Below are 25,386 nucleotides of genomic sequence, written 5' to 3' on the forward strand. Positions count from 1 at the left end.
CTGCACTCCAAGAGCTTGGCGTACCCATAATTCCAGGCCAGGCTAGATCCTCGATGTCGTCCTTCTCGTGTCCGGGGGCCAGATGGTTGAACCGGTCCAGATGCTCCAAGAGTCCGGCCAGGAGAGGGATGGAGCCCGTCTCCTGTATCAGGCCTGCGTCGATGGTGAGGAGGAGGACGATGGACACCACCAACTCGGGCAGGAGCACACCTACGATAGGACGGCAGACGGTACAATTGATGCTTTCTGCAAATCGACCAATCACAGCGCAGCTTCTTACCCGTCAGATCTCCTTCGATGACGTGAGAGACTTCTGCGAAATGGCGGTGTCCGGTGGAGGCGATGCTGGTGGCCACGGGGAGGATGTCGCCGATGTGGGTGCACAGCAAGGCGATGTACTTTTTGAGCAATGAGCCCACACCTAGAAGCTCACGATCTGCCGATTCAAAGAACTCAGTTTTAAAAACTGCTAGCGATTGGCCGTGGGCGCTTTACGTAACGCAGCACTCACTGTATCCGTTGACATTGACTTCATCGTTGACGCCGAGGTAGAGTTTGCTGACCAGCAGCCTCTGGAAGCGCAGCAGCAGATCCAAAGATGCCGAGCGCTCCTTGCTGTCGTGCTCCGCCTCCAAATAGTTGGAGATGCGCAAGTGGGCGATGTCCTTCAGCCTGGCGATGGTCTGCGAGGCGATATTCCTGAAACGCCATGGCCAGCGGATGGTTGAGTTGCGCTGAGAGTTATTCGAGCATGGAAAATGAAAATACCTTAGAAGTTGCTGCACGAGCTGCACCAGAGGCAGGATCTGCTTGCCGGCCGACTCGTAGATGCCGGTGTTGATGAGGTCTTTGTCCAGCACGGCGCGACAGCGCTGCATGGTGGAAGCGTTGGCCTCCTGTTCGTCGATCTCCTTCTCCTTTTGCGCCTCCTTCTTGGCCTCAATGTCCTGTCATGGAGGAATGAGCCAAAATTGTTGCTACAGTGCCTTTTCCAGAAATGATTTCCTTCCGGCTTGTGATTAGTTAAAAATGGCCTCGGTGATTATTTGAGCTCTGACCTGTATCTCGGCAGCTATGGCCGCCTTCAGCGCAGATTCCAAGCCACCGTCGGCCATCAAGCTGCTGACCAAAAGGTCGACCATAAAGCGGCGGCCGGGAGTCACGCTCCTCTCATTTCCAGATGCTGCGGCACATGAAAAGGATTTATTGTTTTCAACATTAACAGTGCTCAACCTTTTTTTTTATACTTGACCTAAAATGAGAAGTGGAGCTATTTTAAGACTTGACGCAATATTTAAATGTAGTTGAGCTCTTACCAGTATTGGGCAGCAAGGAGGACAAAGCCCTCGCCCGCTCTTCGGCGGTGGGAAGCAGCACGGACCAGCCGCTCTGCAAGACGGACTGAGCGGCGACTTGCACCGTGTTCAGCACGCCGGCGTTGCTCGCCAGCACAACTACGGTTTGCTTGAGATTGTACAGCAGGGCGCTGCCGAGACCCAAGCCTAGCTCCTCCGGGTCTACCTGGTTACTAATAGCGGCGTGGAGCTGGAGACACAAATATGTGAAGCTTCAGTCAGAGTGAACGTGCGTATTATTTTTTCAATTAGCTATCCAAAATAATGCACAGATTTGAGTGCACCGCGTTTCTAGACCAAAGACTACCTGGAGCCTGAGCAGGTTGAGGGCGGCCACCACCATGCACTCTTTCTCCTGCGGGGGCGGCCAGTCCGAGCTGCCGTCCATGCCCTCGCTGACCTGTCGTAGCAGCAGGTCCAGCTGCTCGAAGGTCATGGGGCACACGTCCACCACGAAGGGAACGCGCTGGCCAACGGACCACTCGGAGCACGAGGACCAGACGAAACTCTGGGAAACAGCAAGAAAACGCCATGATTTAAATGTCTTTGGATTATTTTTAAATATTTTATAATTTATTTATTTGATCATATTTATTCAAATTCATTTATTTATTTATTATATTATTATTGTGGGGGGAAAAATATATCTGAGCGTGCGTCACCTGTCCCGGGCCGCAGGAGATGCCCACAATGTGTTTGGCTTTAAGACCCGGCAGAGCCTTGGGGTGCTTCTTGTTGTAAAAGAGGGTGTCAAAGTGCTGCAGCTTGTCATTGCTGCCCCAACTGTGCACCTCGCCGTCGTCGGTCAGCACGAGGCAATGTGACGAGCCCACGGCCACGTCCATCACTTTCCTCCCTGGAAACACAAAACAATCAGGCCGCTATCACGAGTGTTTTTTTGTATTAGTTTTGATATCGGTGGGTCACACTGCAATTACCCTGCAGACTGTCCAGCACTTTCGGGTAGCGCACGTGCTCGTCGGTGCCGTGGCCCAGGCGCTGGTTGTCGCCTTTGCCCCACGTGTACACTTGTCCGTCCTTGGTGAGCGCCAGCGAGAACTGGCTGCCGCAGCACACTTTGACGACGTCCAGGTCCTGCAGCTTCTCAACCAGCTTGGGCGTCTTGCAGCCGTCGCTGCCTCCTCGGCCCAGCTTGCCGTAGTCGCCGTCGCCCCAGGACCACACTTGACCTGCACGCAGCAGTAAGAAATGGTTTTGAACCCATTTAGAATTTCCCCTAGGCACCGGGCGCCTTCCTCACCGTTCTCCGTGACGGCGAGCGTTTGCGCGTCGCCGCTGCCGCACGCCACATCCGTCACCTTCATACCCTTCAGTGCCGTCACCAGCATGGGTGTCATTTGGTCCTCGCTGGAGCCTGCGATCACAGGGCATCACATTTATTTATATAGTGATTCGAGGCAGCATTTTTTATTGTTGGAGACTCTTACCATGGCCCAGGCGACCGTAGTTCCCACGTCCCCACGTGTAGAGTTCGCCATCGGCGGTGATGGCGGCGCTGTACGTGCTGCCGCATGCTACGTGCACCACCTGCTTTCCCGCCTGCTTCCCGTTGAAGGCGGCGATCAAGGTCGGGTCTTCTAGATACCTGCATGCACGCGGCGTCAAAGTATTATGAGAGTCTTTGTGAGTTTAAAAATCATTTTGTTAGCGCGAGCAGCCGTACGTAGTGTCGCCGTGTCCCAGGCGGCCGCCGTCGCCGCAGCCCCAAGAGAAAACCTCCCCGCTGGACGACAAAGCCAAGTAGTGCTGCCCCTCCGGGTGCGCCGCCAACTTGATGATCTTCCTGGAGCTCAGTCCATAGATGAGCATGGGCGCCTGTTGTGGGGAAAATAAAGATATCAATCCTCGCTGTGGGGGAAAAACACGCTAGCCTCAAGGAGTGGCGTCTCACGAGGGTGGTGCTTTTGTAGTTCTGGGCGTAAACGGCGCCGCTGTTGGACAGGATGAGGAAGCCCTTTTCCGAGCAGACGATTTGAGTCACGCCCATGTTGGCGAGGGCTTTGCACTGGATGGGCCCGTTCAAGTTGACATAAAGCTTCCAGCCCAGGAGACCGCAGGCGATCACCTCCTGCATGTTCCCCTGAAAAGCATCAAACAGATCTTGACTTTCATTTTTCCGTGTGCATCAGAACAATTGTCCTCCAGCAAGCCAAAAAAAATGTCACCTTGTGCGTGGTGGGCGAGTTGAGTTGCGGGGGACTGCGGGGAGTGGCCAAGCGGTCTAGGTGGGCCAAAATGACCACGGCCGTCTGTCGCAGGTCAATGGCCAGGTCGTTGTCCTGGGGCAAGGTCAGGTAGCGCAGGAAACTCTCATTTGGACTCAGCGGCGCTGAGAGGATCTGGAAAGGATCGTTTTGACAATTATTTGATAAGGAAAACGTTTGTATGTGGTCAATTAGGTTCCAGTGTAATTCCAAGACGGACCTCAGGTTCCTCTTCTGGGATGGGCTCCTCCTTGCTGCTGTAAATGTTCTTGAAGCGCTGCAGAAGGGGCAGCAGGGGAGCGCTGGTGCCCTGAGTGGAGCGTTCGTTGTCCATCTCCCGGGTGCCGCTCTCCCACAGGCGCAGGAGCAGAAGGATGGCGGACAGCAGCTGACTGCAAACAGGAAGTCAGCAGGTGAGGTTTTAGAATCAGATATAGAACATGTTTAATACATCATGGGAAAGTGTTTGAGGGTTACCTGAGTGTGCCCCTCTGCACAGCCAGCTCCAGCAAGATGGCCAGCGCCAGATGTTGGTCTTGAAGCGGAATGTTGACCTTGGTGCTGGCGGTGCCGTGGATGTCGCTGATCCACGAGAAGACGCGAGATTGTGAGCGGATGGAGCGCCGTAAATGAGGCGTCCGCGTCGGGCTCACCTGAGGAATTTGGTGGCCCTCTCGACCACCTCCAGCCACACCGACGACACGGTGCCCTCGTCGAACAATGTGGCCTCGGGGAGGGCTCGAAGAGCGTCTAGAGACTCTTGAAGGAGTTCGCTGCACAGGTCTGCGTCGTCTCCTGCACCCAAAGGCTAATGCTTTAGCAAACCACGGTTTTTAATTTTGGAACTGAAACTCTTACCTGACCTCCAGGCCCGACGCAAGAAGGCAAAGGCGAACGAGAGCGCCGCCCTAGAGCCCACCATTGCCAAACCTTCGACACGTTTGCTGTCAGGACGCGGACTGAGAGAAGAAACGCAGCATTTAGCAGAAAGAACTGTGCATGGCTTTCATGGCAGTACCTTTTATTGTCAGCGGCGGGCCGCGGGGGGCTGACGGGGAACTTCCAGGACAAGGTGTCCTTCTCCACTATGCTGTAGCTGAGCGAGATGTGGTAGCGCTCCAGGATGACCAGACGCTGGCAGAGACGGCGAGCCGACAGAGTGCTCTTGGCCATCTGGGCCGACAGCTTCTGCTGGTCGTCCACCAGCACCATCAGGCAGTCCTTCAGCTCTTTCTCGTCTGGAGACGCACAGCCATCCTCCAATTATTTTTCCACGCCATGACTGACGCTAACTTCAAATACTGTGTATACACTTTGATAGAATTGTGCCTGTTTTTGTTAATCGACTCATGCTAAAGCAGCACACCCTTATTGTCCTCACTGGGTCACAGCAGCCAGCGTTGAGGGGACGAACAAGACGGCCAAAATAGCCGCTTGGAAATCCACTTAAGCTTTTATGTAAGCCACGCTGGCCAGAGGCTGTGAGCGCAACATCGTCTCAGCTGTGCGCAGCCGTCGAGGTGCGCTGCAAACGCACACTCGCCGCTACTCGGTCATCCATGTGGAAGCAGAGTTCCAATCAAGGCGCTTCGGTTGTGTGAGCAAAATAAGCACCCAACCAGTCTGCGCCCCGAACAGATCAAAACAGGAAGAGAGCCAAGCGCGGTCGAGCGACTCTATCAATATTTATCTTAGTTTAAAAACTGCTGACGTGCGGGATATGAGTGAACAGGAAGTGTGCCATTTGAACCCTCAGCCCGGATGGCGGAGCGCTCATTCAAGCGGCGCTCCGGTTACTGATGATGTCATTTCCCCAATCGATAGTAGAAGCAGCCCTGTTACGCCCCCGACCGACCCCGCAAAGTCGACTCGAAGCTTATCTCCCGGCAGCATAATGGCGGCCCACCCAGTCGCATAAACACCACCAAGACTTTAGCGCTTTTTAGATTGACACTCAGCGGAGGGGGAAGTTAGTCATGTAATCAGACAATATTAGCTCTTTTAAAACTGAGCGTCTCACCTGGTTGCCGTCCCCAGTCCCACGTCTCGATGATGGAATGGTGGACGGCTGCAGAGGCCACAGCTGCCGCCTCGTCCTCATCTTTCTTCTCCTTGTCGTTGGCTTCATCCTTCTTCTGACCTGCGAAGCAGCCCGGGTAGTCTTCTGCAAGACATTGTCAGGGTTAGCTTTGTTAGCATCTATTAGCTTTTACAAGGTAGCAACTGTAGCTGCAGAGTTGCCATATTGAAAAAAAGAAAGATATTTCTCCCCCATGTTTCACATTTTCAGGTTCACGCTTTGGGTCAAATAAATTAAACCATGACTTTTTGGATGTTCCTACGGAAAAAAAAAATTAACGAGCCAATGGGGTACCCTACCTGGATGTGCCGATTCCTCGCCGTTGAACGTTATCTCCTCATCCTTTACCATTTCGTTCCACATCTCGCTTAATCCTTCTGCCGAGAAGGCCCACTGTCAGAGGAAAGGAGACATTTCAAAAACAATTCAACAGTCTGTACATGCTTGTACCGTATATATATCACGTGATCACTTTCACGTGATCTTGGCTGACAAATCTTTAGGTATTTAAAGGTCAGAAAGGCGGATAAATAAAATAAAAAATGGTGAGAAATGACTTGTTCTTTTGGACACACTTTTTTGGCAACCCTTGTCGATTATTGTGGTACGTACCTGCAAATCTATCTTGAGCCATTTGTCATGGAATCTGCTCTGAGCATCGAGGGTAAAAGATGGAGAAGGCATCTTTCCTCCCCTCCCCAGCGCCTCTCTCGGCTGCAAACGCAGCCAACCTGCAAATACGGGGAAGAAAAAAAACATGTGTAATGCGAATTAAATAACATTTGTGTTCAATACGACAGTAGCAGGCCAGTGATCTGCTCCTCCTCATCGTATGATTGCAACACATTTGGAAATCCAATCATGAGATGTTGACAGGCTGGACCAGAAAAATAGGTTGCTGCTGCATCTAAATTTAGTTCTTTTTATTTTGATCGCCACGAGAATGTCACACCGCCGCTCTATCGTTAGGCGAATAACACTTTTAAAATAAACATGACCTGGTATGTACACAACGTCAATTAGTCCAGGGAGGAATTACATGTATTTAAACAGCACTGTGTATGGGTGTGCTGCATGTGTGTGTATGTTTATCGTGACATGACGATGGGGAGGGTGAGGTACATCATCGTCGTACCTTTTAAAATACCAGCCGGACTGCCACAGTTATCCTTCGACAATGCAGCTGCATATAAAAATCTATCATATTAATATGTGCGTTGATTTAACAAGACAAAATTCATGCCATTTAGCTCGGCGGCTAATGCTAAGTAGCCTACCGCAAAGGGAATACGTTAGCCACAGCTAGCCATGCTAATACAGCTGTCGTCATCCTAGCTCGGATAGAAACACCCCTCCAAAAGTGTGACACCCGGGCGAAATGTTTTGGGGGGTAGCCAACAATTAAACGCCTTCATAGTTCACAAAAAAAGACTTTTAAATTACCTGCGGTCTTCCGCTGACGACTTTGCCGTCCTCTCCTTAGCTACTATGCTGCATTAATTGGAATTGATTGACAGGTTACCGACAGAGGCACAAGCATGGAGACACATTACGTAGCCGTGGTGGAGCGTTTGATTGTGATTACTTTCTGGTGCCGTCAAAATGAGGGGTGGAGTGTCACGCGTGACAATGTACCGCTCCGCCCCCTCGGCACAAAGCGCAACTTAAAAGACGCCCTTCTTCTAAATTTAAGGCGGGACCTAAGCGCGGAAGCCTGCGGAATGGTTGGACATGAGAGTCGACATACGACGTTTCGAGGTTACGAACGGCGCACCACAAAAAAAAAAAGATGAAATTAAAATGCGCTATAATTCATGCAAATTCTGTCTGCACCTGTGCAAATGTTCAGTTTTTGCTGTTCTACAACAAGGATTTGAACGGCAAAATGAATATTCTTCCAAAAGGAAGCAAACATTTTATTTTGCCAACACCACAAACTGTGTACATTTCATTTATACAACTCCAGTACAAATCCAGAATGCTATTTTATTCTTGTATTTTAGTACCGTTCATGTCATTAGCAACCCAATGTAGCAGTTCATGTTATCAATTAAATTGCCATACTTGAGTTGAAGTCCAAAAAAAAATAAAAATAACGTGGATTACAGTAAAAACAGTATCTAATATTGCATACATAAACATATATATGTGCTCCATTTTACCCATCTTGTCTCTTTGGATATTTTTCCAGAGCCAGTCTGACAAAGTCGTCTGCGCTGTCCAGAGAAACCAAGCGGTCCTAAACAAGCCGTGCAAAAAAGAAACATGCCGAGGTAAGTCCTGATGCTTTATACAATCAACTGCCTGTGGCATGTTAATTCCATTAACGGACCCTTTAGTTAGCTAGCCTTTTATTAAATTAAGGATGGGACTCGAATCTTGTGTGCATGCGTGTGTACCATGACGTAGAGGTATCTGGTCTGATGTCCCGTGCCGACAGGAAACAGGGATGTGTGTTCCAACAAATGGGTCAAGAGTTCTGTAGCTCTGGTGAGACCCTCCTGGTCTTGATTGAAGTCATTTTGATTGTTGACGTACAACAAGGCATCCACCTCAGATTGATAACCTGCAGGAGAAGAATCCACCCACCCAAAGTCACATAGACACACATCTTTCAAATCAAAACAGCGTCTCACCTAATTGCAGCAGGATTTTTTTCCATCGTGCTCTCACTTCTCGTTTGGCGTAGCGTAGTGTGTGAATGTCATAATTCAGCTGTTCCCATTCCTTGGCAAAAGACACGCTCAATGGATTAAATGAGTCTTCAATTTTGCATCGGCAAATTCCCATAGATGCCACTAGGTGGCGGAAGATCACCACTTTTTCAAACGATACAAAGCGTTTACTACTTACTGTACAGTAGCTGCCAAGTCCTTTTCTATTTTCATCCTTGTTTAGTATCTAATTTAATTTAATTCCTGGATGGTAGGGTGGGGGTGAAGGGACGGTCTGAAGCTAATGGTTTATTTATATTTCCCAGATTGACCACGCTGTTGACCTAATTATCCAAAAGGAACATTATTTAATTGTTTAATGTGTTCCCTGAATCATTTTGAGCCCAATTTGAAAGTTGTGTGTCACATGAACTGGTCAGTCAGCAAAGTGTGTTTACTAGTGCTCTAATTTTGTTAATGTGATGTTTCAAACTACCTTTGTGTTGGTTTTGTGTGGAAAAGCTTGCCGACCCTGACCCTGATGAAACCAACACAAGCGTGTCTCACCTCCGTGGCCTTGTCAACCTGATTCCTCATGCTGATGAAAGCCTGCAGTTCTCGGTCCGATTCCCTTCTGCTGGACGACGAGGCACGTTTGTTTGTCCTCGGGCTCGGCTGCGTGAGCCACGGCGGTCTGCTTTCCGGCCGCTGCCTGAAGACAATCTCCTCCTCTGTGTCGCTACCGCTGGATCCACTGGACAGCTCCTCTGGTATCTTGCAAGCTTTGGCGTTGGGCATCCTGCAAAGAGAGAACGTGTTAAAAGTAACGAGGCTGGCTGGACGATTTGGAAATCATAGACTTACCGCAAAACTGCATTTTTCTTGCCTCTTTTGTACTTTAGGTAGAAGTGACAGCAGAACAGAGTCAAGCTGGCCCCCATTTCCGCCAATGGATTCTCACTGAAGCTCCTCGAGTGAAGCGTTGACCTTCTTCCTACAGTCCTCCTGAGTAACTCGCAATGTTTCGATCCAACTAATACGTGTGTGTGTGTCAGAGGATGAATACAAGTAGTGTCCTGCATCATGTCCAATGAGAGTCATCTGTCAATTAAGGTTCGTCCACCACGTGAGTGCAAGGCAGCAGACAACAACGCAGTCAACGCGAAACAGACAGAATTCCTGCATGAGGATCTTTTTTTTTTGCCTGTTGGCAGTTTTTCTACATAAGCTCGTATGATGAAGCGAACTGCTATCGGCCTCAAAGTTGCTGTAATGTGGGGGGGGGGGGCGAGTTCCCCCTTGTGCCCCCCAGCCATCTGTGCCCATGAACGAATTAATATTATGACTTCCTTCAACACCACAGTGCTGTTTTTCTTATTTAACAATAAACACACACATTACTAGAATAATAGACCACTTCTGTTTATTTCAAGGTAAGCGCACCGTATTTTTTTTTTCTTACAGTAATGAAAGTTGTGATCTCTTATTATAAATAAATCATGCATGTATCTTCGCTTACCCATCTTTCAGGTAGCTTTTAAGATGCGGTGCTCCATGTGGTCCAGAAACGCCCCCAACTCTGATAGAAGCGCAAAGTGTGTGATCCCACGCGTGAACACTGGAGCGTGGGGCCGCTGCCGGCTGCTCAACAAGCCGCAAAGGCAGTCCAGTCCTGCCGGGTGTGCCAGCCAGAAAGACGACCAACCAGTCGTCGTCGCCTCGGCGGTTGTGATGGACGCAGAAAGTGGAAGGTGCGGTGGTTCCAAAGTGGCCGTGGGTGTTAGCCCTATTCAACCGGTTGTCGTGGAGTGGCTTTAGAAAGGTACTTTGTCAACAAATTAATCCAAATAATGTTTTTCTAGGTACGGGACCGACTTTGGCTAGCCGGAGTTAGCCCCTCATGCTAGGGAAGCTAGCGTTGCTACTGTGTGTGTAGAGAGTCGCTTACTTGCCTTTTTGTTTGATTTAACTCAAAACTAATCCCTTTCACGATTTTGTTTCACTTATTTGCGGAAAATAAACTTGACTTCCGACTGAAAATAAACCAAACCCAACCGCGTAATCGTGCGCGTCAGCTAGCTGCGAGGCTAATTATGCTCACCTGTCGAGGTCACTTGAGTGACTGACGCTGACGACAAAGACAACAAAAAGGACGAAACAAAACAAATGCTCCTCAATTAACATAAGACAACGCGTGACGAGTCGTCAAAATACACCTTCAAGTGGGAAGTGGAGTGTCTTAGGTGTTTCCATAGGCGACCGAGCCGGTTCGACGAGATTGTGTAGCTCGCCATGGAGTGCAGCGTTAAAGTCGTGGACTCGGAGTCGAAACCGAATTGGACTTTTTGTAGCGAAAATGGTGCGTGAAATATTAACACTAAGAATATATCGTCATCATATTTGTCTGTACCTGTCTTGAATAATTTGGAGCCAGCTTTAAAAAAAAAAAAAAAAAAAACCTGACACAATACTGTTTGTTTTTTCCCCTGAGGCGTGTGGCTCGATTTGAGCTGCTCCTCCGGCCAGCAGAGACTTCTCGGCTGCCTGGTAGTCGATGTAACACAGGAGAATAACGACAGCAGCAGCAATAGTAGCACACCCGGCTTCGGAATGGCTCAGGACCGCGGCAAGTACGACTTCTACATCGGCCTGGCTCTGGCCGTCAGCTCCAGCATCTTCATCGGAGGTAGCTTCATCCTCAAGAAGAAGGGCCTGCTGCGTCTGGCCAGGAAGGGATCCATGCGAGCTGGTAAGAAGCTTTCGACGACCCGCACAACAGAGACAAATGGCGTTCAACAGTCGTGGGTATATGTAAACGAGGTTTTGTCTCCATGCCAATGAAACACAAAAAGCCCGTCTTTATATGTAATGTAAGCTTTGGACTATCTATAGATAGTGACTGACAGATAAGCATCAACTTATCTCTATCCGGCAGCGCAACCCCAAACACGGGAGGCTTTTGCAATGTTCGTGGGACTCGCTCGCTTTTCTGCGTTTGTCCACAAACAGAACTTTAGCTAGTAGAACTTAACTTGTAAAACTTGAAAGCGTCAAACCAGTGGAGGCACCCTTTTGTGTCGTCGCGATCGAGACAATGGCAACACGATGACAAAACCTGTTACTCGATTTTGATTTTCGATTCTCTTTTATTCCATGTGGTAATGCAAATGGAATGTGGCCACGAGATCACCTTTTCACAATTTTTTTCTTTCACACACCTTTCAGGTCAGGGCGGCCATGCTTATCTGAAGGAGTGGCTTTGGTGGGCTGGTTTACTTTCAAGTAAGTAAATGCAAACAACGCGAGCCGGCTTCCGAGTTCGTGTTTGTTTTCCTGCTTGGAATTCTATGAAGTCAATTGTTCGTCATCATAAAACCTTAAAAAACGGCGTGTTTGTTTAGAAAATTGTCATTTATAAATTTCTAATTTATTTTTGTGAAATTAAAGCATTTATTTGATTTTCTTTTAATGTTTGCTGTTTTTGTGTCATTTTCAGTGGGTGCAGGTGAAGCCGCTAACTTTGTAGCGTACGCTTTCGCCCCCGCCACTCTGGTCACGCCTCTAGGCGCCCTCAGCGTGCTTGTCAGGTACACAAAGAATCCTTTAGCGTTCTTACTGTCACATAAACGGCGAAGGTTGTCATCAATGATTACAGTCTCCCTCCTCTCCTTCAGCGCGGTGTTGTCATCATACTTCCTGGGTGAACGCTTGAACCTGCACGGTAAGCTGGGCTGTCTGCTCAGTGTGTTGGGTTCCACCACCATGGTCATACACGCCCCCAAAGAGGAGGAGATCGGCAGCCTGGACAACATGGCACGGAAGTTGATTGACCCAGGTAAGTTCTTTAACATACCACTAGAGGGAGACATACTACATGCTTCACTGTGTACGTTTCTGATGCTTTTCTCTGTGTCTTGTCGTTGAGGCTTCTTCATCTTTGCCACGGCGGTGGTGACGGTGGTGCTGTTGCTGATCTTGGGGGTGGCCCCGCGCCACGGCCAGACCAACATCTTGGTGTATATCAGCATCTGCTCACTCATCGGCTCGCTGTCCGTGTCGTGCGTGAAGGGCCTGGGCATCGCCATCAAGGAGGCGCTGGGAGGCGTCAACGTGGCAAGCGCCCCCCTGGCCTGGCTCCTCCTGCTGGGGCTGGTGGTCTGCGTGGGGACGCAGATCAACTTCCTCAACAAGGCGCTGGACATCTTCAACACGTCCCTGGTGACTCCCATATACTACGTGTTCTTCACCACCTCGGTGCTCACCTGCTCGGCGGCGCTCTTTAAGGAGTGGCAACACATGGGAGCCGCCGACATCATCGGCACGCTGGCCGGCTTCCTCACCATCGTGGTGGGGATCTTCTTGCTGCACGGCTTCAAGGACGTCAACGTCAGCTTGGCCGCACTGGCCGCCACCACCCGCAAGGACCAGAGGAGCGCCAACGGCGCCTACCTCGAAGCCAACGGCACGTACCAACTCCTCCGAGCTGATGGCGACGAGGAGCGCGAGACGCCGTTTGACGCCGTTTCCAGGCGTAACGGGAGCCTGGCGTCGTAGAGACAATCAGGTCCGATGGATTGTACTTGTTTTAGTTTGCCTTACTTCCATTTTTCCCCTCTTCTCACTTTTCAATTCAGTTGTAGCACTGGGGAGAAAAAGACTGTTGGGAGTCCCTCGGAGGAATTCATGAAGTGAAAAATCATATACATTTATACAGTTTTGGAAAATAATTATGAAATCAGTCAAGTTTTCCTTTTTTTGTCCTTTATGGGTACAGTGGCCAGGGATAGCTACCTGGCTCTATTTTATTTTTTTAAGGTTATAATGTCAAGTCATGACATTCCTATTCATTGCAATGGGCAAAGATGATTTGAGATACAATCCTGTTCAAAGGCATTGTATCTTGAGCATTTCTCTCCAGAAAGTGAAAATGGTCAAAATACAATATCAACATTTTTTTTGTGATTTGTAACTATAGGTGAGTGATTCCTGACTAACCTTCCTCTTGCATTCCTGGGTCAATTTGACTCGTATGACTGTAACCCTCCTGTTATGTTTGTGTTTAAAAATGATCAGCAAGTGGCCTGATTAAATTGGCATTAGCCAATTAGCTCTGCTAAAATTGAAAAATGAATTGATTGCATTTCAATGGGAAAATTGGAGACATTTTGAGATCCAAGCATGGCTGCAGAACAAATTATACTTGTATCTCAAGGCACGACTCATGACTCTACTTACCTTTTCTGCACTCCAAATGTTTTCTCATGTTTTACACGAACACTAAGTATAGCAATCATAGGATCATCAAGTTTTTTAAATGAGCGGAAATATTATACTTTTCATTTTAATATTAAAACGGGTCCATTTGATCCACAGCATAGACGGAGGGTTGAACTTAATTTTCATGCACTGGAAATATCATTTATATTTAACATGAGGTTTGACTGTCAATACAAATTGTTGTGATATGTGAAAGTAACTATTTTTGTTGTTTTTAATTTCTTTTAAAAAATGCATCTCTGCAGATGAACCAACAGATTTGTTACATATTTATTGAAATAATAAAAGGATGATTAAAAGTCAAGGCACTGTCAATAGAAATGCGTTGGCATGCAAAATATGAAAAACTTCACCTCAAGTCTAATGTTCCACCACCACCACAAAATCTTTTTAAATATTAATCTCTTAGAAAGTCTAGAAGTATAAAACAAATCTATTTCCCCGATAAGGCACGTGTGAATACAAAAAGTTGGGAATAACACCCTGTGGTCTTTGCTAACCAAGTCAAAGAAAAAAAGGAGTATTTGTAATATTTTTGCCTTCAACTGCTGGCCAGCGATTGATGAATGGGCGGCTGGAAACAGCGCACGTGCTCCACCGGCATGTTCTCACCATCGCCCGACTTGAGGTACTTGTTCAGGATGGCGAAAATCTCGTTGTTGAGCACTTGGAACTTGCGGATGCGGTCCACCATTTTCTTCAGCACCTGAGAAAAAGCATCAAGAATACAAATGAGATCTCAATGTAACTTTACAATTCGTTTGCGGCGTTCTGAGGTGCGAGAGCCTCACGGTCCGGGTACTTACTACACTTTTGATGAGCTCGTCCTTGCCGTCGTGCTTCTGCACCTTGAGCAGGTGGTAGCTGAAGTCCAGGATGTCGAAGCGTCTCTGCTGGCCCAGCAGGCTGATGATCATGCAGCCTGTCCAGTGGAGGCCGTCGCCGAAGCACTGCCTGAAAATCGGACCGGACCCACACGTTGAAGTAACGTTTGATTCTACAGCTGAAAAATTGCGCAACACTTACTCGACGGTGTACTCGTGCTCGCCGACGGGAATGCAATAGACAAACTGCATGGCGCTCCACAGGCGGTGGAACTCCACGCACTCGTCCACGTGCATGACGCCGTTGCTGGGCAAAGGGCCGCGCCAGATTGGGTCGTCCAGGAAGCCGCGCACGCGCGCCAGGATCACCTCAAACATGGACAGGCCGCAGCACAGACGCTCCTTGGTCAGCAGGTCGCCCTCACGAGCGATGGCGATTTGCTGCGGAAAGGGAAAATGACAAATATGGCATGACGCACTCAATTCCAACTCAAAATTGCACGCAATTGTTTAAAAAGAAGAAGTTGGGCGTACCTGCGGCGTGCCGAGACGCTCGATGAGAGGAACCATGTGCAGCGCGGTATATTTGGCCTCCAGGCGCTTCATCTTGGCATCCAAGCGCTCACCCTCTGTCAACACACACATGCCAATCATTTCATTTGGTACACTTTTTTTTTTTTTTAAATCAAATGAATCTCAGTCATTTATTTATTTTTACAGCTATAAAACATCCTAATATTATTTCTATTTATTTGATTGTGGTTTACCTTTAATGTGGACTCTGGGCAGAATGTTCTGGAAAGGTGCTGCATGTAACAGATCACAAACCTCCTCCTGTGACTGCACAACAATAACACAGATCAACAATGCACGTGTCAGATGTGAGATTTTTTTTTTTAGTCGAGTTTGATTATATCAGTTCTGCTTTTAAAGCCCTCTTGGATCAACTTTGGTCGTACCAGACTCTGCTCGCTGAGTAGACAGAAGAGGAGGGCATTGCCCACTTCCCGCAAGCTCTGGAAGCAAACCGTCTTGAGCTCGGCGTACTCCACGATGTCCTTCAGCTGGTGGTGGAAGAACTCCAGGATTCCTGATTTAAAAAAAAAAAAATCAAAAAAGGCATCCAACAAAAAGCAGAAATTGATTTATTTATTTTAGGCCAATGTCAATTTTGATATCTGATCATCAATTAAAATACTTTTTGAGCACACACAAACCTGGCGAGCCGTATTCGTGGCGAGGAAGCCGGCAGATCTTGGGCATCACCTCCATCAGGGTCTTCACGTACTGCATGATGGTGCCCTGCAGCTACAAAGGCCATCCAGAAGACACCTCATTAGGTACACCCGCACCATCCCAGCGTCGGCAAACTACAAATGGGACTCACCAGGCTCTTGACCACTTTGAGCAGCTCCTCCATCACCACGGCGATGCCCTGGTAGCCCAGCAGCCGGCACATGACCTTGATGTGCGGTGGGCCCACAAAGTTGCGGTAGCAGCTGAAAATGCTGCTGTAGGTCAAGTTCAGCGTCTGGGGGGGAGAAAACGTCACCATTGCTTTTCAGGAGCAGATGGGTTTGTTTGGAAATTGGGATTGTTCTCTTTTCAATCACGGACTGGAGGATATTCAAGCCTAACCCGCCCCCACGGCCCCGCCCCCTCCCTTCGTCCCAGTCCACTGGCGGATGAGCACACACCCGACCGCGGCGGCTCAAACAAGGACGCACTGATTTGCACTCCGCATGTCGACAGCGTTGTCCCAGATGTGACGGGATGAGACTCAGGATAATCTGAGAGCCTGGCGAGGTAAGTCCCACGTTTTCTGCAGTTATTTCTTTCTCCAAACATGAAATACATTTTTAATATTCAATGTGGAAGTGGTGGGTTTGTTGCTATGGGTTACAGATGGCAGACAGTGTGACTTTGTGCAAGGCTAACAAAAGGAAACATTTTTGACAAAGTAGCAAATGGATAAAATTTGATGCCAATTTTCATATCTAAAACTGTTTTTTTTTAATTACTAGTTCTAAACATGCGCCCTCTAGTGGTATGCACAAATCATATCCAAAGTACAAGTCACTTATATTTCGACTTTTGACGTCATTAAATACAACTGAACTGCAATAATATAAGTTTGAGAAAATAACCCCTCATCTAATTCTTGATAAAAAACATGATCGTGGTACTTGCAGCATTTTTTTTTTTTAGGTGGTACTTAGTGTACAAGGCTTGTGAGCTGCTGCTCTACAGCAATCATCGGGATATTCTAAAAAGAGTCAAAAGGTTGGCGGTGACTCAATGACCTCTTGGCAAATCATTGGGGGCGATTATGTAATTTAATCTCGCCAGTAGCTAGGTTTTATTCCAGACAATCTGCCTGCGCAGAATGCTTATTATGCTGTCATTGTTCCCTAATCCCAATGCGGGATCGTGCGCTGCCATTGAGATTTGTAATTAATCGCAAAAAATGATGCGCGGTGGGTTGATTAATCTTGGGGCACTCATTCGAGATTTTTATTTGCACTGGAATTACAGGAGGAAGCATTTTTGCTGTTCCCATGGCGATCGCAGTCTACAACGTGTCGGCGACCTCGGCGAAGGTGAGTTGGCTCCCGTCGGCCGGCTGCCTGGACACCTTCTACAGCGTCATGTACAGCCCCAACTGGACCAGCCTGCTGATGGCCTTCAAGCGCAAGAGCTTCATGCACGAGGAGCGCATCCCCGTCAGCCAGACGGCCGCCCACCTGGCCAACCTGCTCCCGCAGACCACCTATTTACTGTGCGTCACGTGCCAGGCGGCCAACCCAGCGCGGGAGCAGTGCCAGGTGTTCGGCACGCTGAGCGACAGCGGCGAGGGGCAGGAGCGCGGCGGCTGGGAGATGGCCGCCGGCGCCTGGCTGACCTGCTGCCTTCTGCTGCTGGTTATCGCCGGCGTCCTGCTAAGGGGGTGTCTGCACGGCGTGTGCGCGGGTCGAGCGAGCGGCGGAGAAGGATGCTCGGTGGTGACCGAAGCCATCCGCACGGCTCGCTCCACGTCCGGGCGGCTCTACACTCCCCGAGGGAGCCGCGACCACGGCGGCCAACGCGGTCTGCACGAGCTCAGGGCGTTGGCTCAGCTGTCTGGGAGCGAGCCGGCTTGAGCCAATTGGATTGAGGTCATCGCCATATTGTCCGGCCAGACGGAATTATGTTGTACTGAACTACGGATTATGATGGAATTTTACGTGTCAGGAAATAAAAAAATATACCCACTTCAAATTGACCGCTTAATTCGTTCTTTTAATCTGCATAAATGAATCACTTAATCCTAGAGAGGTATAAAGTGGGGTAATTGAGGATGAGGGTCGGCCACAGGTTTGGTTTCTGCCTCTGGCATAACTGAGCATTTATTGTTTAATGGCTTGTATAATTTTTGCAAAGTACGAGTGTGCATATTTGTTTGCTGTGTGTGATGGCGTTGATGCTTTATGATCGTCTCCATTTTAAATAATTTGTCACCATCTTGTAGCAGCGATATGTAATTACAATTCCCTCCCTCTATTTTTTTTAACAGCGGAGCATTGGATATGAATCCAGGTTTGATTCCTATGCCCGAATATGCAACTACAGATGCCACTGACCTTGGATCCGTATAGATACTGCGGTTGAGCATTGGGTGGCTTGTCCCTCTGGAACTCCTGAGAGAAAGGAAGGACTGTGCGCACGAACCTGAGCACAAAACGTCAGAGGTCAGTCCGGATGGACGTCAGATCCCAGGGGAGCGTCCCGGCCCGGCCGCTACCTGTTGGTGGAGCCGTTGTAGCAGTAATTGGGCAGGAAGTCATAGTTGAGCTCCCAGAAGACGTGCAGCGTGATGCGGCCGTACGGCGCCGACACGTTGTGGTTGGCTTCGCGGAACATGGCGTCAAAGCTGTCCAGCGTCAAGAACTTGCAGAGGAGCTTGTGCGTCAGGCGGTTGATCTCGAGAAGTCCTTCCAGTTCCTTCAGGACACAGTATTAGCTCCTCAATGCTCCTCATCCTGTCAAATGTAACCAGAGTACTTCCCTACCATGATTGAAGTGAGATCTTCGCTCTCAAAGCGATTGATGGCCAGCTCCAGGGACTTGTACAAAGCGGCCGAGACCCTCTGAGTGATGAGCCTGTTCAGGTCGATGGAGCGGCCGAGGAGCTGCGGAATGCCGACGTGTTAGCTAACTGTTTTAGCGATGCTAGCGGTGTCATCGGAGCTGTGACGAGAAAGGTGGCGGTACCTGTACGTGGCGCTGCTTCAGCAGGGTCTCGTAGCGGTTGGAGGCCGGCCAGGGAATGTTAGCGCCTTGGTTCTTACAGTCGGCACGCAAACGTTTGTCCAGGAGAAGACTAAAAGGAAACAGAAAAATAGAAAGCAATATTTTTGGGGGGGATTTTGTATTCAGTGTTCTGGCTCTGTTGCTCTCCAAGCTACCTTCCGGCGAGGATCTTGTAGTAAGCGAATATCTGATCGGCCAGCTTGTAGACAAACTGATCGAAGCACAAGTTGACCTGAAAGAAGGCAAAATGAAGAAAGAGTGGAAAAACCAATTTTGGTTTCGGGTTGACAGAAATGGGAAATGGATTACCTCGGCTTCAATTTCGTCATAGAGGAACTGCTTCTTGAACTTGGTCAGGGCGTAGTGGGCGCTGTCGTTGTACAAATCCAGAGGATAAAGCACGTACCTGAAACAAAAAGACATTTCGTATCACATCATGCAATGAAAAAAAATCCATTGACAAACATTCAAACAAAAAAGGAGAGGTGTGCTCACTCCATCATGGAAGATTCCTTGGTCTCCAGAATGTGATCTGTGAGGATCCAGGGCATGGACATGTCGATGGGGAACTGGATCCTGCGTCCCATGGTGAGCTCCAGGAAGAACTCCCTGAACCAAAGCTGGGAGAGGTCGCAACAGTGCTGCAAGGTTTCTACACACAAGTGGACAGAGAGACACAACATGTCATTTGTTGGAATCACAACAGCGATGGGTTTGTTTGGTAGAAGTGGAGGCTCACCACTGAAGTTCAGCAGGTGGGTGTAGAAGAAGGACTCGCGGTGGAATCTCTCGATATCCAGGATGGTGGGGCCCTCCAGACTGCTGCGCAAGGTCTTCTTGGAGCCGCTTTTGTCGGCGATCAGGGACTCCAGCATGGTCCTCACCATGTAGAGCTTCAAAAGGGAGGAAAGTGGTTCGTTTGGAACGTGAGCAAAAATCATGAGTGGGATGTGCCCAAAATGAGGTGTCACCTGAGTGCTGGAGGGTCCCACGGCTCGTCGAGGGACCTTGATGTCGAATCCGCCCTTGGGGTCCTTTTCGCCACGGAGGGCCGGGTCGTTGTGCGGCTCACGACCCGTCTCCCAATCGCACACCGTCTTTCGGATGGCTTGGAGCACACTGAGGAGAAGCAGGATAAAAAAAAAAGGTCAAAGGTGCTCATGGTAAGCGCTTGAGGGGGTTGCCCGGTCGCACCTCTGGATGACGTTCTTCTTCTTCTTGATGGCCTGACGCAGCGGGTCGCGCAGGGTCACCTGCGAGAAATCCTGCAGGACCGAGTAGATGGTGTGGCGGATGGCGTGGTTGAACACGCTCTCCATGCGGCCCATCAGCACCTGCAGCCCTTTTATCATGGCCATCACCTGCGTCATCCCAACATTTCAGATTCAACATTTCATTGACCACAAAAACCCCCATTGTGATTGACCCACCTCCACCAGGGCAAACTTTTCTTCGCTGGTGTAGTTATATCGAGTGGCGCGCTCGTATTCCTCGGCATTGTCGGGGCACTCCTTGTTGGAGTACTTGTCGGTGGGATGCACCAGTTTCCAGGAGTACTGAGGAGAAAAGTGTCAGAATAAAAATGGCGGCTCACTGTACATGCCAATGATAACTTTCTTTTCGACTCACCACTTCCATGACGTGAGCGCTCCACTGCGACATGAGCTGCATGCCCTGCAGAGCCAAGTCAAAAAGCTTTCTGTACTCCAAATCCGTCTTCTGGGCCTCCTGACGCCCCGAGCCGGTCACCACCTAGTTGAATCATTTCCATCAGCTTGGGCGTCTGCTTAAGACATTTGCTGGAAAAGCAAATTCACGTGCCAACCTCGCTGTTGCTGTAGCGGGCGAGCTCGGAGATGAAGCGCATGTGATCCTCGCGGATCTGAATCATCTGCTCGCAGATGTTGTACTGAGGGCTGCTGGATATGGACGTGCATGTCCATCTGGAGGGACAGTTCGGGAGAGATGACGGGTTATATGGACATGGGCGACATGTGCCCGCTTTCCTCTCACCTGGATTTGTTCTCCTCAAAGTGAGCGCTGGTCTTGATGTACCGAGACAACTCGATCTGCATGTCGCCGAAAAGTGGAACCACCTGTAGTTGCTGTGAAGGAAACGAGCCGAGATGATCAGTCGAGTTTAGGTCAAATGATGCTCCTCGATTCATACCTTGAAAAACTTATCAATCTTGGTCAGGTTAATCCTCTTCTTGGCGTCCATCTTGTAGATGTTGCTGCTGTTTCCATCCATGAGGTACAACCCAAAGCCCATGACCTGGTTGAAAGGGGGAGGGAGGGGGGGGAGTAGGGGGTGAGTTCTGCTGACAAAATAAAATACACCGTACAAACCGCTGACTTACTTTGAGTAGCATGTGCTTCTCTCCAGGGGTCAGGTACATCTTGTTGTCGTAATACTCGGCGCACAGGTTGACGATGTCGGCCAGCAGCTCTTCGTAGCCGTTGATCACCTCCAGCTGTTGCTGCAAAGACTGCGTGCGTGGAGAAAAAAAGATTTATCCGATTGCAAAACGGGTGGAATGTTACAACATGGAAATTTATGGGAAATGTTCATTATACAACACTGATCTGTATACCTGAGTGATTTTGTTGTGGTTTGCCAGGAACATGGACAAGTTCTGGGATTCCTGAATGGATGAGGGCTCAGACATTTTACGAAGAAACTGGGCGGCGCTGTGGGACAAAAAGGAACAAGCATTTCCTAAAATCTCACGGGGATAATATTTATTCAGTCTAAACAATTTTAGTAGCAAATTCTGACTTTTTAAAAAATACATAGATTTTTCTCAATATTTTTTCATAATAAGATATTGCTGTTTTTTTATTTGTATAATCAAATGCAGGCCGTCGTTTGTTCCTACCGCTTGTAAGCCGAGTGGTCGTTCTTGACGCTGCACTTCATGTTCTTGAGCTCGTCGAGCACGGCAAACATGTTGATGAATTTCCCCAGCGTCAGCAGGTAGGCCTCCGAGACAAAGTCCTTGCGCCGCTCGGTGTGACACAGGCGGCGGACCTCGCCGCAGAAGCGGTCGATGGCGGTGCGCTACAAGAAAAAATTTAAATGGGGGGGGGGGGGTTGGCGTTGCAGACGCGATTGAAAACGTGTCACCTACCTGAAAGTACATGAAGTTCATCAGTTTGGTAACTTCGGGCTCCAGCACCTCCACCGTCTTCTCGTAGATTTCCACCCGGTTAGGCTGCTCGTTGCATTTCACCTGCGAGGGGAAAGCGACGAGTGAGGCCGAGGTGGCGCTGGGATTACGACTTGGGATGAATAAAGTTCTATCAATCAATCAATCAATTACCTGCGGAATTGCGCGTGAGCAGCTCCTCCAGGTGTACAGCATGACCGCATACTCTTGACCTTCCTCCAGCATCTCATTCTATGGCCACAAATGACAACAATGTCAAAATGGAATACACTTTTGGACAATTTACTAGGCACACTGTTTGCCTTATTTTCCTATGAAATTTGAATCTATTTGATTTTAAATAACCTTAAATCTGTTCCTATTTACAGAACTCAAAAGCACTTGTTTTAAATTGTGTTTCCTGACTATACCCAAAAACAATAAAGCCATGTACTAAATACCACTGCACAGATTTTTATTTATTAAAAAAAAATAATAATAAAAACTATGTCACTATGTATCCACTTATTGCCCCAGATTTCATGGCATACTATCAAAAATTTTTTTTTTGATACAGTTGAGACACTGTACCTAATAAAATGTCCATTCTCTGTTTTCCAATAGCTCACTCAGTTCACAAAAATGCTTTAAGGCATGCATGAGTCATTTACTCCCAGGAGGTGGCAGGGTGGAGGAGGAGAGCAAAGCGAGGCATTGCTGCTTCCAAACAAAGTTCTATTTGATTCCAAGACCCAGGAATGACCCCCCACCCACCCTCTTCCTTTGACACAATTTCTTTCGAGTCCTGCCAACGACGCCCGGTGGCATCCACTTGTCCTCAAAATGCAAAACAACGTAATATTCCAACTTTTTCTTTCACTAAGATAAATCCTGAACACTTGACTAAATCAGACATTCCGGTTTCAAAAGACTGAATGTAGCTAGCGCACCATGCTGGAGTGAACAGTGGCCTGCTCGATGTATCGAGCGATGCCCGTGACGAAGGCGTTGCGGTCCTCAAAATTGGTGTTGAAGTTGGGCTGCGGGAGGAAGGACAGAACAAGAACAATCAACACTAGCCGAAGCACTCGCATACGTTTCGATATTGGATTACTTTAGTCCAGATTGTCAATTAAGGCTCATTGGGGCGCTTACTTGGTACATGACCGAGGAGGGGAGGGGCTCGATGCACGGCTGCTGGTCGGGCAGCGGCAGCTCCTCCAGAAGGTCCACGTTGGACAGCGCATCCTCTAAAGTCACAGTGGACGTCATTCTGTTGGAAAGATTCACAAAATATACAGAAATCAGATTTGGTTTTGTTTTTTTTATTCAAAAATGTTTCATTTTAGTATTAGTTTTTTGTTTGTTTATTTTGGTTCCTCCCAAATTATGGGCGACCTCAGTTTGACACCACCGGCCTAGCAACAAACAAAATGGTGTGGAGTTGTGCTTCATCACATTGATGCTGACTGCTTATTTTCCCTCCGATAGCGAACAATCAGCAAGTCAAACAAAGCTCGTCGGCCCCGGAAGGTCACAAGAGGACATCAAAGTTGACCATAGTCCGCTAACCTGTTTTTTTGCATTGCGTGACCTTTGCAAAGCAATGCCGAGTCGTTGGGATGTTAATTTCGGTCGTCAGCAGAGGGCGATATTGCTCAAAATGACCACCACGAGATGACTGAAAATGTATGTATCGGTATCATGGTAGTAGTATTAATCCAAATACTGTGTTTTAACTTGTGATGCCACACACATTGAATTGTTGAAGAAAAAAAAGAAAAAAAGAAAAAAAAGGGGGGGTTGTAGTTCCCCTTTAAAGTTTTGCCAATCTTACTTGCAACAAGTGAGCAGACAAGGAAGTGTAAGTGGAAAGCACGGGATGGAAAGAAGCCACTTCTGCTCACAAATCTACCTTTTTCTTTCAATGTGCTTCAAGAATCTATTGATCTCAACTATATAGAACCAAAAAAAAAAATCTTCCAAAAAGAATTGGTTGCATAAGACATGACTTCTAAATAAAGGGTAACCAAAGTGTCTCCTCTGATAAAAGAGATCGCGCTCGAGAAGTGTTACTCGGTAAGAGGCTTAGTACTAAGCGGGTGACGAACACAGAAGCAAGCAACATCCATCATTTAATGTCTACTCAATCTGAACTTCTTTGTGACATCACAGGAAGTACAGTCATGTGTTAATTTACATTTTTAATGGCCATTTGTGTGTAAAAATATGTTAACCAGAGCAAAAATGTATAATAAAAAAAATAAGTGAGAGTGAGATTATGATATATGTTTTACATTTCAAAGCTAATGCTTGAGCCGAACATTCCATTTCCTGCGCTGAGGTTATCAGCACTCTTCAACTTCTCCAAAAAGCCGGCAATGCATTACGGAACTTCCTGACAGTTAAAAAAGATATCTAGGAAATACCTTTTAAAAATGTTAACTAGAAATGTGGGGGGGAATCTGCTGTCCTTGCCATTCCTAATTCCAATGTTCAGGTCACCTTCTGAGTCCTTTATATGTCTTGTAAATTGTAACATATGTTTTAATGTGAAAATTGTCCCATTCATTCAAATTATTGAAACATATAAATTGAGAAAAATTTGAAAACATATTTTCGATTACAAAAAGGTGGCTAATACTCTTATGTTCTGTGTTCCTTCGATTTTTTTTAATTACTGTACATGAAAATTAACTTTTTGTTTTTAACCATTCTCCTAAATGCAGCATATTGACAGTGAACGGGAGCAACAGTCCCGTGAACGCATCATAAACCACAACTACACTTTTACGCCACACTTTCTCCCCTGTTCAACAACAACGAGCACTCTTGTGTGCATATTATGCAGTTAAAACACTAATACAAGACAACATTTTATTAATTTCAAAATTATTCGTTTTGCCTTTGAAGTGAGAAAGTGCCTGCCCCCAATATGTCGCTGCGGTGAGCCTGCCGCGGCCTCACCACCCGAGCCACTAAGGGAAAAAAGTCACATACATGTTTTAAGATCCTTCTAGAAGTCAAAAACCACAATATTTGACATTAAAGCAAAGTTTGTTGATATTTCGGGGTGGTTGGGGGGCATTCAAGCAGGCGACATTTGGGAAGCCTACACCCAAAGTTTGCTAGCTTAACTTCGGCGTTCAATCTGTCCAAACTCACCCGCCGAGAGTTGTTGGTTAGCTTCGGGAAACCGAGAGTCGACTAAGCCGACAGCAGCGCCATTCAGCCGGGCACGTCGTCGATTCCTCCCCTTCCTCCTTTTCCAACGAGGCTGGAAGTCCAAGTTAGTGTGTACGGGGAGTTTTTCCACGGTATCGTCGGTAGCTTGGGGAGTCCTTCCAGGCTCGGTGTTATTACCATGGGGCGGAGCACGGAGTTCCTGTCCAGGCTCAAACAAACTGGGAAATCCAACAGGAAGAGAAAAAGAGAGCCACAAACAGGCGGACGCAGAGGAGAAGAGTTGCCACCCCCATTTCGCCAGGAAAGGTGAAGCCAAAGGAATGTCCATGGACCCCCGCATACTTGG

The 25,386-nt window shown here is 48.0% G+C and overlaps 5 protein-coding genes and 1 long non-coding RNA gene across 12 annotated transcripts in view; 3 read left to right on the forward strand and 3 right to left on the reverse strand.

Moving 5' to 3' along the window:
- Positions 1–7,236, reverse strand: part of herc2 (HECT and RLD domain containing E3 ubiquitin protein ligase 2) — a 26,910-nt gene extending 19,674 nt beyond the window's left edge. For all 4 annotated transcript variants that reach the window (XM_037248655.1, XM_037248657.1, XM_037248656.1 and 1 more), the window contains exons 1-23: positions 7,104–7,236; positions 6,273–6,391; positions 5,960–6,053; positions 5,601–5,744; positions 4,599–4,818; positions 4,439–4,539; positions 4,234–4,375; positions 4,058–4,162; positions 3,801–3,972; positions 3,542–3,715; positions 3,268–3,456; positions 3,040–3,191; positions 2,804–2,961; positions 2,617–2,730; positions 2,294–2,545; positions 2,018–2,211; positions 1,663–1,863; positions 1,317–1,545; positions 1,059–1,183; positions 769–947; positions 512–699; positions 281–436; positions 25–210 (exon numbers count right to left, since the gene is read on the reverse strand). In XM_037248655.1, coding sequence (XP_037104550.1) covers positions 25–210; positions 281–436; positions 512–699; positions 769–947; positions 1,059–1,183; positions 1,317–1,545; positions 1,663–1,863; positions 2,018–2,211; positions 2,294–2,545; positions 2,617–2,730; positions 2,804–2,961; positions 3,040–3,191; positions 3,268–3,456; positions 3,542–3,715; positions 3,801–3,972; positions 4,058–4,162; positions 4,234–4,375; positions 4,439–4,539; positions 4,599–4,818; positions 5,601–5,744; positions 5,960–6,053; positions 6,273–6,344 — 3,547 coding nt within the window. In that variant the 5' untranslated portion in view covers positions 6,345–6,391; positions 7,104–7,236. The remainder of the gene's footprint in view (positions 1–24; positions 211–280; positions 437–511; positions 700–768; positions 948–1,058; positions 1,184–1,316; positions 1,546–1,662; positions 1,864–2,017; positions 2,212–2,293; positions 2,546–2,616; positions 2,731–2,803; positions 2,962–3,039; positions 3,192–3,267; positions 3,457–3,541; positions 3,716–3,800; positions 3,973–4,057; positions 4,163–4,233; positions 4,376–4,438; positions 4,540–4,598; positions 4,819–5,600; positions 5,745–5,959; positions 6,054–6,272; positions 6,392–7,103) is intronic.
- On the forward strand, positions 6,552–9,671 carry LOC119121283. 2 transcript variants are annotated; one of them, XR_005097645.1, is made up of 3 exons: positions 6,552–6,661; positions 7,852–7,933; positions 8,837–9,671. It is a non-coding gene; the product is annotated as an uncharacterized LOC119121283 (long non-coding RNA). The 2 variants fall into 2 exon arrangements; XR_005097646.1 differs by lacking the exon at positions 6,552–6,661 and adding an exon at positions 6,724–6,778.
- On the reverse strand, positions 7,620–9,932 carry LOC119121281 (melanoregulin-like). Of its 2 annotated transcripts, XM_037248695.1 has the most exons (6): positions 9,834–9,932; positions 9,179–9,347; positions 8,882–9,113; positions 8,297–8,387; positions 8,060–8,226; positions 7,620–7,899 (listed from the first exon to the last, which is right to left on the reverse strand). In XM_037248695.1, exons 1-6 carry the CDS (start codon positions 9,835–9,837, stop codon positions 7,819–7,821), a joined length of 744 nt encoding a protein of 247 aa, XP_037104590.1. In that variant the 5' UTR covers positions 9,838–9,932; the 3' UTR covers positions 7,620–7,818. The 2 variants fall into 2 exon arrangements, with proteins under 2 accessions (XP_037104590.1, XP_037104589.1); XM_037248694.1 differs by lacking the exon at positions 9,834–9,932 and having other exon boundaries at positions 9,179–9,436.
- Positions 9,933–10,559: 627 nt separating this feature from the next.
- Positions 10,560–13,895, forward strand: nipa2 (NIPA magnesium transporter 2). Its single transcript, XM_037248682.1, has 6 exons — positions 10,560–10,673; positions 10,806–11,063; positions 11,540–11,596; positions 11,811–11,901; positions 11,989–12,149; positions 12,240–13,895. The coding sequence occupies exons 1-6, from the start codon at positions 10,607–10,609 to the stop codon at positions 12,866–12,868; spliced, it is 1,263 nt and encodes a 420-aa protein (XP_037104577.1). The 5' UTR covers positions 10,560–10,606; the 3' UTR covers positions 12,869–13,895.
- cyfip1 (cytoplasmic FMR1 interacting protein 1) lies at positions 13,844–25,373 on the reverse strand. Of its 2 annotated transcripts, XM_037248662.1 has the most exons (31): positions 25,020–25,373; positions 23,010–23,127; positions 22,805–22,894; positions 22,029–22,106; positions 21,837–21,938; positions 21,585–21,766; positions 21,300–21,396; positions 21,066–21,194; positions 20,876–20,980; positions 20,719–20,810; positions 20,531–20,648; positions 20,335–20,457; positions 20,136–20,261; positions 19,900–20,066; positions 19,677–19,824; positions 19,445–19,598; positions 19,201–19,357; positions 19,015–19,111; positions 18,861–18,937; positions 18,667–18,775; positions 18,465–18,584; positions 18,197–18,396; positions 18,036–18,123; positions 15,803–15,946; positions 15,633–15,723; positions 15,375–15,505; positions 15,183–15,255; positions 14,950–15,044; positions 14,618–14,856; positions 14,398–14,545; positions 14,133–14,297 (listed from the first exon to the last, which is right to left on the reverse strand). In XM_037248662.1, the coding sequence occupies exons 2-31, from the start codon at positions 23,124–23,126 to the stop codon at positions 14,133–14,135; spliced, it is 3,762 nt and encodes a 1,253-aa protein (XP_037104557.1). In that variant the 5' UTR covers position 23,127; positions 25,020–25,373. The 2 variants fall into 2 exon arrangements, with proteins under 2 accessions (XP_037104556.1, XP_037104557.1); XM_037248661.1 differs by having other exon boundaries at positions 13,844–14,297; positions 19,445–19,824.
- LOC119121282 (fibronectin type III domain-containing protein 9) lies at positions 16,108–17,677 on the forward strand. Its single transcript, XM_037248696.1, has 2 exons — positions 16,108–16,221; positions 16,951–17,677. Exon 2 carries the CDS (start codon positions 16,974–16,976, stop codon positions 17,553–17,555), a length of 582 nt encoding a protein of 193 aa, XP_037104591.1. The 5' UTR covers positions 16,108–16,221; positions 16,951–16,973; the 3' UTR covers positions 17,556–17,677.
- Positions 25,374–25,386: the final 13 nt, after the last annotated feature.

This window comes from Syngnathus acus, chromosome 4, assembly GCF_901709675.1.
Source record: "Syngnathus acus chromosome 4, fSynAcu1.2, whole genome shotgun sequence".
In the NCBI taxonomy this organism is placed as follows: Eukaryota; Metazoa; Chordata; class Actinopteri; order Syngnathiformes; family Syngnathidae; genus Syngnathus; species Syngnathus acus.